At 41.0% G+C, this 9,476-nt stretch overlaps 1 protein-coding gene across 1 annotated transcript in view; it reads right to left on the bottom strand.

The window, feature by feature from the left end:
• Positions 1–91: 91 nt before the first annotated feature.
• Positions 92–9,476, bottom strand: part of LOC101861779 (coiled-coil domain-containing protein 22 homolog) — a gene marked incomplete in the record, with an annotated part of 17,554 nt that continues 8,169 nt past the window's right edge. Inside the window, 9 exon segments of the mRNA XM_013089797.2 lie at positions 92–267; positions 981–1,055; positions 1,516–1,575; positions 3,816–3,911; positions 4,345–4,452; positions 4,859–4,960; positions 5,914–6,030; positions 7,831–8,070; positions 8,625–8,681. Coding sequence (XP_012945251.1) covers positions 154–267; positions 981–1,055; positions 1,516–1,575; positions 3,816–3,911; positions 4,345–4,452; positions 4,859–4,960; positions 5,914–6,030; positions 7,831–8,070; positions 8,625–8,681 — 969 coding nt within the window.

Genomic DNA, 9,476 nt, shown 5'->3' with positions numbered 1-9,476 from the left:
TTCCACCCACCCCCTCTCCCTTTCCTTCCCATACCCCACACACCCACCAAAAAGCCCACCCTGCTACTATTCTTCCTTTTCTTCCCATTCCTCCAATCTTCACTCCCACAACCCACCCACCCACCCACCACTCCCACACAGTACCCTGCTCCTTCACTTCCCCTTGACCTTAGCGATGAGGCCAGAGTTCTCTTTCTTCATCTGCTGCAAATCCTCGGAGATCTTCTCCAAGTTACTCAGGATCTTCTTGCTGCTCTCAGACTCAATCTGTGTGGGAGACAGTATAGTTTTTTAGTAAGAGTTTTTACATCACATGCAACGCAATTATGTCATACAAGCGCTAAAGATTAGATGAAGATGTGTTACTAGATAGTAACATACAAATAGAAGAAAGAGGAAAGTTTTAGTTTTAGTTTTAGTAAGAGTTTTACGGCGCTCGCAACTGCATAAGGTCATATGAGCGCCAGAAGGTTAGAGGAGATACAAGAGAGTAGCAAACATAAAAAAGAAGGGGAGATAAAGACGAAAGATGTTTGATAGGAAAGAAGAAGCAAACCACACCAGAGCACCCGCTAACCACCTACGAAAGAGGAGAGATAAGGATGATAGAGGTTTAACAGGTAAGAAAAAGCAAACCATACTAGAAAGCCTGCAAACCACCCACTTGAGTGGGAGACAAAGACAAAAAACTTTCTAAAACATACTGAACATACATGTGAAAACCCTCAAGTGAGAATGCACCCGCTAAGAAAAGCAAATATATATACACACAAATACACCACAACAGGTGCAGATAGACAAGTATAAATTAACACAGACGCATAGAAATAGGCACTCAGACATGGAGAGACAGACACCAAAATGAAGATAACGCACTAACAGACATACTGAGAAGAAGAGATATACACACAGAGCTGGACACTTAAGAACAACACACCAAGAGACAGACACATCCACAAAATAGACAAACAGACACCCACCTGTTCCTCCAGGTCTCTTATCTCCCTTGTTACCACTCCCGTATCCTCCACTGTGTGGATCAGACTTTCAAAGTTCTGAAATGACATCAAATAGACATGTAGTCTGTGCAAAAACCATCCAGATTTGAATTGCAAAGGATTCTCCAGTAAAAAGAACAATTCTCATCCCAGCAAAACTGGCCTTAATACGTAAAAGTATAAACTTATATTCTAGCAACGGTTTAGGCATCATAACCAAAAATTGAGGTTTCAAAAACTCTTTTAACGTAACATGGTTGTACCTTGCACCCATAAACTTTCACAGATCTCTTTAATACACAAAACAACACTGCAACACATTTACAAAGCCTTTCAGTTTCAGTTTGAGCAGTCTTACACTACAAGATGGCTCCCTCTCTAAAAAATTTAAGTTCTAAAACATTGGAGTGCATTTTAGTAGATGTCGCCATGTGTATGAAAAACACTACCAATCATTTTTTTTAAAATCACAACAGGCAGAAATATAGTGAAGAAGGAATCAAGGAACAAGACTCACCTCATGAAGAGCAGCTAACAGGCGGTAGGCCTTCTTCACACTCTCATCTCTTTTGGCATCCTGATAAAAAAAATTTTTTAAAATCAGAATAGAGATGTAGGGCAGTCTGAACTTCTATGTCCATAAAATATGATGGCCCACTGTTTATCAAAAAAGGTCTTTGTTTGAGTTAGAGTAAAAATAGGGACATCAACACATACAGTGGAACTCGGATTTAATGAGGTCGCCGGGCCTGACCTAAAATCTCGTTGAATCCGAGTGTTCGTTATAGCAATCATGAGGTTTCGTGTAGATAATTACTGGCATTAAACAAGTAGTATTTATAAAGAGAAGTCACAAGTAGTGCCTGAAATGCCTGCATATTATGAGTGTGTAAAAAAAAAAGACCCTATTCGTTCAAATACACATGCCTGAGTCATCTGGATTGTTTACCAAAAAGTTGTGTTGCTGTGTAGAGCCTAGCATACGGCAACTTTTGATTCCATAGACCAGCGCACAATTCATTACGTAGATCTACGTCAAGACTAGCTTATTCATTGTAATAATGATCAGTTGCCGAGGGGGAAAAAGACTGACGCGTTTGTATCTGCGACGTTCAACGCCCGGACCCCCCCCCCCCCGACATGCACACACAGCCAAACATGGCAAGGCCGCCCATACGACCCCGATACAGGCCAGAGTAGACACGTGTGCGTGCCAACAACGCATGTGTTGGTATGAAAAAAACCCCGCTGATTGGTCGCTTGCAATCGGCTGAGTGAATAATGGTTCACAATTCAGGTGCAATGGATGGTTTCCGGGAATAGATAAAGTTCGTTCTGGGAGAAAAATGAGCAAAGCCACGTCTTCAGGGGCTTTTCACCCTAAAGCGACCTCGTTGAATCCGAGTTCTCGTTGAATCCGAGCTCGTTAAATCCGAGTTCCACTGTATAACGGTCCTTTGGATGGTGGGGTAATAAGCAAGAAAGATAGATAGAAACAACAAAAGGAAAGAAAAGAGATTGAACCTACCGGTGGCACCCTCAAACAATACGTTCAAGACAAGTCAAAATTTGCTACAGTTAACTCACTGACTACTGGCCCCTTTCACAAATCACTAGTGTTGCGTACTGGCATTTTGGGGGGTATTTCAAAACACCACCACAACTCTCAGAATTACCCTATTGTAATTATTTTTTGACACAATAAAGTAACTTTCAAACTTAATCTATTGCAAACAAATTAAGTTCTGTAGGTCTAATACTTAAGTTCTTATGATTGTTTCAAAATTGGAATGAATTTGATTTTTCGAAAAATTTCCAGAGACATGACAGATAGAATGAAATTCACAACAACAACAAAAATAAAAGTTCAAAGTGTTCTGTTTTTATTTATATCCATGTGTGAGTGTTTGGTGAAAATATAAAAGCTGGTCTGTGCGTTTATTCAGACCCATACACTGAATTACATGAGACAGATGTAGGGAACGAAGTTGTGATTTCGTCAAGCGAACAACAACAACAGTACCCGTGCTAGATCTAGCCCTAAAACTACGACTCGAGCCGTGTTCGGGTACATATCCAGGGTCCTAACAATCAGACAAATCATATCCAGAGTCACTAGAACTAGCAAAACGAACAGAAGTATCGAAAACAGCGAAATTATGTGATTCTTGTTCATGCGACCGTTACTTCGACACGACTGTCGGATTACTATCATTTGTATAGAAAAAACATAGCGCGAGTTCCGGTCAGGTCAACCCCAGATGAGGTGACTGTCCTTCACCTTCAATTGCTTAAAAAGTTACCATGAAGCTTCCGCCAAACTCGGCACGAAATGAAACAAGAGGTAAAACTAGCACTGGAGTCCGTTCCCGTTCATGTGACGGGAGCACAAGATACGGAACAAAACCGCAAAGTCCACCCTGTCGGGGGTATGGGATCCGTACCTGCGAACCGATCGACCGCCCCGCACCCGTGACGGGATACGTAGTCAGTGAGTTAACAAAATTAAAATGGTCCAAACATCAGAGACAAAAGAAAAAAGTGTTAATAACTAAAATGCAGTCTACTCAAGGATAATGGGCACCACGGTCAAAAATCAAGGCTAGATGAGCTGCCTCCAGGCAAAAAAGTACCAAGGTCAAGGTCACATGAACTGTCTCACCAGGTCAAACGACACTATTGTTAAAGTGGAGGCCAAACAAGCCCACAGCCACACAGCACTCTCCTAAATGCAAAAAGTATCAAACTCACTGTCCTGCTAGGTCAAAGACCTAAGGTAAAAAAAAAAAGACCATTGTCACACATAAATAGACTTACTTTGAACACAAGTTCATCCGTTTCGGTGAAGGTACGATCGAGTTTCCCGGACAGAGAGTTGATCTCTTTCTGTACACTCTTTGTGTCCACCAGAATCTGAGGAGGAGACACACACACACATGATGTACGTTTAAGATAATAATAAAAAATAGCCTTTGTATGGCACATATCCCTGCTCAACAGCAAGCATTACATAGGTAATGCAAACACACACACACACACAATGGGAACATGTATACAAAAAAGAACACACAATTTAAGGCATACATGAACAAAATCACAAACATGCACATGGTAAATTACACAAATAAACACACACACACACACACAATGAAAGTCAAACAGATAAACACCCTACTCCCTCTCTTAGAACTCCCTCCCTGCCACAAATCCTGACCCCCCCCCCCACCCCCCTCCTCATTTCCCGCACCATCCCTATTCAACTCTTACTCACCATATCAATCTCCGGTCTCTATTTCTTTTTCCTCCCTCCTCCCATCCCCAAAATTCCTCATATATCTGGACTCACCTTATCAATTTCCTGTTTTTGTTTCTTGATGTTTGCCACAATCTCCAAAATCTTCCGTGTGTACGCCGATCGGTTCACATCTTTAGTCATGCGTTCAAACTCAGACACCTGGTGGAAAGGGACATAGAGACAAGAATTAATAACAGCAGCTTATGACTTCCACCACAGTCATTTCCGTTTGCTAAAATTATTGTGCATCTCTAAAGCAAACATAATCATTACCTGAAGTCACAGAATAAATTGATTATCTTTTTACACTTAAAAAGACTAAATCTAGTTTACATTTTAATGAACAAGTGAAAGATCAATGGTTAAAAGAGGAGATCATTTTTTTTTATTCTCTTTTTTCTCTTTCTTTTATCAGACCATCAGACTGTTTTCTCCACAAGAGAAAGCATACCACGCAATTATATTACATAAGCACAAGCATGCACTCTACATTCACATGGACAAACTCCACACACAAAGACACACACACACACACACACACATAAGCCTACACATACTCCCTTACCAGCTGTTTCTGTAGCTCCTCCTTACGCCTCGCTTCATCAGCTGACTCTTTCATGCGAGCCCGGAACACTTTGATCTCCTCCAGTTTCTTCTCCGCCTCAGACTGAAGAACAGACGTACAAATAGATTTTAACACAAAATTGTCCCAACTACACACCTTGGTTTGACAGACTTCGATGACTTGTGAACAAAAAGTAAAACAACAGGACACTGTGGAATTCCTTTACATCCCAGTTCTGATCATATTTTTTCTGCTCTTTGAATGGGTACTTTTTTTACTAGACAATTATTAGACAGAAATAAGAAGTCATTTTGAAGTGCAATCAAACCTGCTCTAAACGGCCATCTGTCCAAGACAATCACCTATACAAACGACGACTTCTCACTTCCCCCTCGCATTTTTTCTCTTTACTATAATGACACTGTGCTAGACATCTACATATATCTAAGACACACCAGTTATTCCTCAACAATGGATAGCAGTCTTGTACCATTTCAACTGATTTTCATTAGGTTAAACAACAAAAGTTTTAAAAAGGCTCCTCTGATCTCATACTAATAAAACTTCTGAGCGTAGATTGGCAAACCCCACATAAGAGTGCATTATAAGGAAATGACATCATATTTATTACATAACATCTAATAAGGCTATTTAATATATACAAAAATGATGTATTTCTTCTATATTTTAATATCTCTTGTAACATATATCATTATTAGCCTCTTTTCTCCAGCGCCCAAGTCAACATCTGGGATTTCCAGATAAAGCCCTTATTCAAAGAAAGACATCAAGCGACATCTAACAATAGCTTCATTATTTCCTTCCTGGTTTTTAATTGAAAAATAAGGAATGCTTAAGTCACAGTTCTGATTTGGGCTCTCTTTCTTTCTTTTTTTTTTCAAAACTTCCAAAAGTAACTTGCATTAAATACATGTATCGACTGCTTAGTGTAAGACTTCTCATACACCGTTCTGAAAAGTGACACAATACACAAATATGATAGTCTTACACGGCACAGTCAATATATATAAAATACATAATGTAACGGCACTGACCTCTCTTTGTGAGTGTAACTGTCTGAGTTCTCTGTACTGCTGTATTAGCGGCTCTCTATGACTCTCCCACTGCTTGGCCAGAGTGACTAGACGCTGCGCACTGGAGTCTACGACAGCCTGGGTGGAGAAAGACAGAATGAAACGTTAGATCTGTGTGTGTGTGTGTGTGTGTGTGTGTGAGTGAGCTTGTGCGGGTATAACTGTCTGATCCTCCCTCTATTTCGTCAGTGTGACCAGACGCTGGACTCTTGAGTCTTCCATGGTCTGAGGGTAGGGGGGAACGGCAGAAAGAGATGTTCGATGTGTGTGTATGTGTACTGAGCACTTGTCTACCACAACTTGGAAAGGCTAGAGGAAGGGGCAAGGTAAGCGTGTGACTGTACGCATGAGAGGAAAGATTTTCAGTATATCAATAGGGGGGAGAACAAAATAAAACAGAAGACACCCACTCCCATGTGGCACTGTTCAGATCACAAGCACACTGGTCTTGAGTAAAGAGAAGCATGTCAGCACAATTATGATCATTAAGTGTTGGGAACAATCAAAACAATTGGACAAAAAGTAAAGAAAGCATGACAGAGAAACTATGACAACTTGACTTACTGAGAGCATGGACTACACTAAGATGACACAGTGCACTGATGACTTTTGACATACAACTGATGTCATGATGACTTCACATACACTAAGATGATACACAAAACTGGTGACACAATATAGCAATGCCAATGAAAATTTAATTTTTCACTTTAGCCCTTTTTTATTTGGTACCTAAGAAAGAATTTTCAATTCTAAGAATTATGCTTCTTGAATTTTAAGAATCGGTTCATAAATTTAAAAAGTTATGGGGTTGTAAAGGTCGGCAAAATATGGATGACCCACATATAGGAAAATACTCCAAAAAAGTGGACCACGCAGTAGCAGATTCTGTAAGAAAATCGACGATATCTCGGTAACTAGTCGGAGTGTTAGAGAGAAACTTGGCTACCCGATGTGTTTTTGGGTGTAGAAATCATTTCTTCAGTCAGATTTACTACCCATTTCGTAGTTATTTTGTTATAATTACAATTTTGGTGTACATATTACAATTTTGTGAAAAAGGGGTGTCGGGATGAGTCCATTTTATTTATAGCATCGTACCACAACATTGGATCTTTAAGAATATATGTCGGCAGCGCCACTAAATAATTGCAAAGCCTTTTATGATGACTTTAGACCATGCCAACCGTAAAAGTAAGTTAATTCAATCTAGCATGCCGTACAATTAAAAATTCTTTTTCCCGTTGAGACGTGAACACCCCGAGACGAGATGAGCTCGCCTCGGAATACCCCCATTGCGATGTTACAGGAGAGCAGAGAGAAAAACAACTGGATGCGCGCGCCCGCCATTGCCCTATTTCAAGTGACCAATGAATGGGCCCGGAATAGTCATACGGGGATTTGTAGTTCACATACATTTGATGCGAGAGTGAGGGGAAAATGGCCGGTCTCTGTTAGAAGCCGCTTTGGATAGGGGGGTAGTCGTGCATTTATGATCGGGTCTAAACAACTACTTGACACAGAACGTTCAAATCTGAGCACACTACAGAGGATAGATAGATCTATTACCATCTAGGCGTTGAAATTCAAACTCCTTATAGTTTTCGGTGTACCCGATACAAAAGTGTTCCCGACACCAAAAGTATCGGTTAATTTATGTGTACGAACCTCAACGTCCACATATTAGATTGCCCTATTTTCTGATTGGTTGCAGAGTTTCATTCGGATTGGTTCCGAAATAGAGCAGACCGAGGTTGACAAAGTTAGTCACCTACACTTCGGACGGGTACGCAAAATTACCCGCAAACGGGGACCAAATTTTCGCCGCGTGGGAAAGCCCGATTGGCATTGCTACACAATAAACATAAATCCACCAACCTGGAGTTTACCAATGTTAGCCTCAGCCTCAGGCAGGAGGTCCAGAGTTCGCTTCTTGACAGTGTACGCTGCTTTTTTCTCCTCCGCACTCTTTTCTTCAGTCATTATCACTTCATCCATCTGCTGCTGACTGGCCGTGAACTTTCGCACCTCAAGGTCAAGCTTCTCAAGGTCAGAGGTCACCTTGTGCAGCTCTTCCCTCAGTCCATCCACTTCATCCTGTCGTTTCCTCTCTTGTTCCTAGGGCAGTGAATAGACAGGTGGTGAGACGGATGAGATATGGAGAAACAGACAGTAAGCCAAAGGAGAAACAAACAGAGACAAAATATGAGTGATGACTGGATGGGGACATAGGCGGAGAGATAGATAGAGAGGCAGATGGTAAGAGAGATAGCGAGACAAACAGTAAAACCAAAACAGATGGACACACAGAAAGACTAGAGAGACAAATGGATAACTGGACTGAGACACAGGTGGAAAGACAGATGGTTAGATGGAATGATAATGGATGGACAGAAAGATATTAAAACTGACTAAGAAAGTAATAAACAGAGGTATGGTGCAGGAGAGACGGGGGATTGATAGATTGAGAGTCAAAGAGACAGATGAGGCGGATGATGAGGGACAGGCACAAGAACAGGAAAGAAAACCACAATTACACAGAGAGTGAAGAACAAGCAAATGACAACTAAGTATGCCCTTAAACATATTCCTTCAGCCGACTACCAGCTCTTCGAGATATGTGCACACGCATGCAAGCACACATACACATATACAGCATTTATCTCCCTTACCTCTTCCGTGTCCTGCGGTGCTGCTGTTCCCATCTGAGCCATTGTCTTCTCCTCATCCTGAAATAGAAAAACAGCCATATGTCATATATAAATAAAACACACACAAAACACAGATACACAGACACTGATTGTTTGAAAGCTATTTTTAAAAGGTACCTGTGTTCAACAATGTTCTTAAAAATCTCTTGCTCAATATACACCCCCCCTCCCTATTTTCCACTCCGCTTCTCCTCTCACCACTCCATTCCTTCCTCCCCACCCCCACTACCCCTCCCAAACAAAACCAAAACAGCTATCCCTCATGTCGCCTTTCCTCCACCACCTTCCCTCCCCTCCCTCTTTCCCCAAAAATAACTTCCCCTCATCTCTCCTCCTTCCTACCTCCATATCCCATCTCATCCCCAATCTCCTTTCTTATCTTTATCTTCTTTAAACATTGGGGCACCAATCGGCATCAGTGTGATATAGAAACAAAAATGTTGTAGCAATGATTTCCTTTTAGACATACACTCTTGTTAAAGTTATATTTTACTTTCTGAATGGTCCGTGTGGCCTTTGAGGTCAAAAACCAGTTTGTTTACAATTGGAGAAATTTTTTGGGAAAAATGTTGAGTAGACCTGGCATGATTACTGCTTTACACTTACGCCACAATGAAAATTCAGTTGATGAATGTGCTAATCTAATGTTATCAGACATTAAATTTTCTCAATATGCTGAATATTTCATAATGGTCGGGATATTTTTTCCGAGATACCTGTATAGTACTGATGTACACCACCTGCATACTACTATGTGGGGACATGAGTCATGCACTCTGAGCGCTGCGTGGGTGGAAAGAGTTAACTTTGCCC

This window comes from Aplysia californica, unplaced genomic scaffold, assembly GCF_000002075.1.
Source record: "Aplysia californica isolate F4 #8 unplaced genomic scaffold, AplCal3.0 scaffold01049, whole genome shotgun sequence".
NCBI lineage: Eukaryota > Metazoa > Mollusca > Gastropoda > Aplysiida > Aplysiidae > Aplysia > Aplysia californica.
The sequence above is the reverse complement of the archived record's forward strand: the minus strand, read 5'-3'. Positions and strand labels throughout refer to the sequence as shown.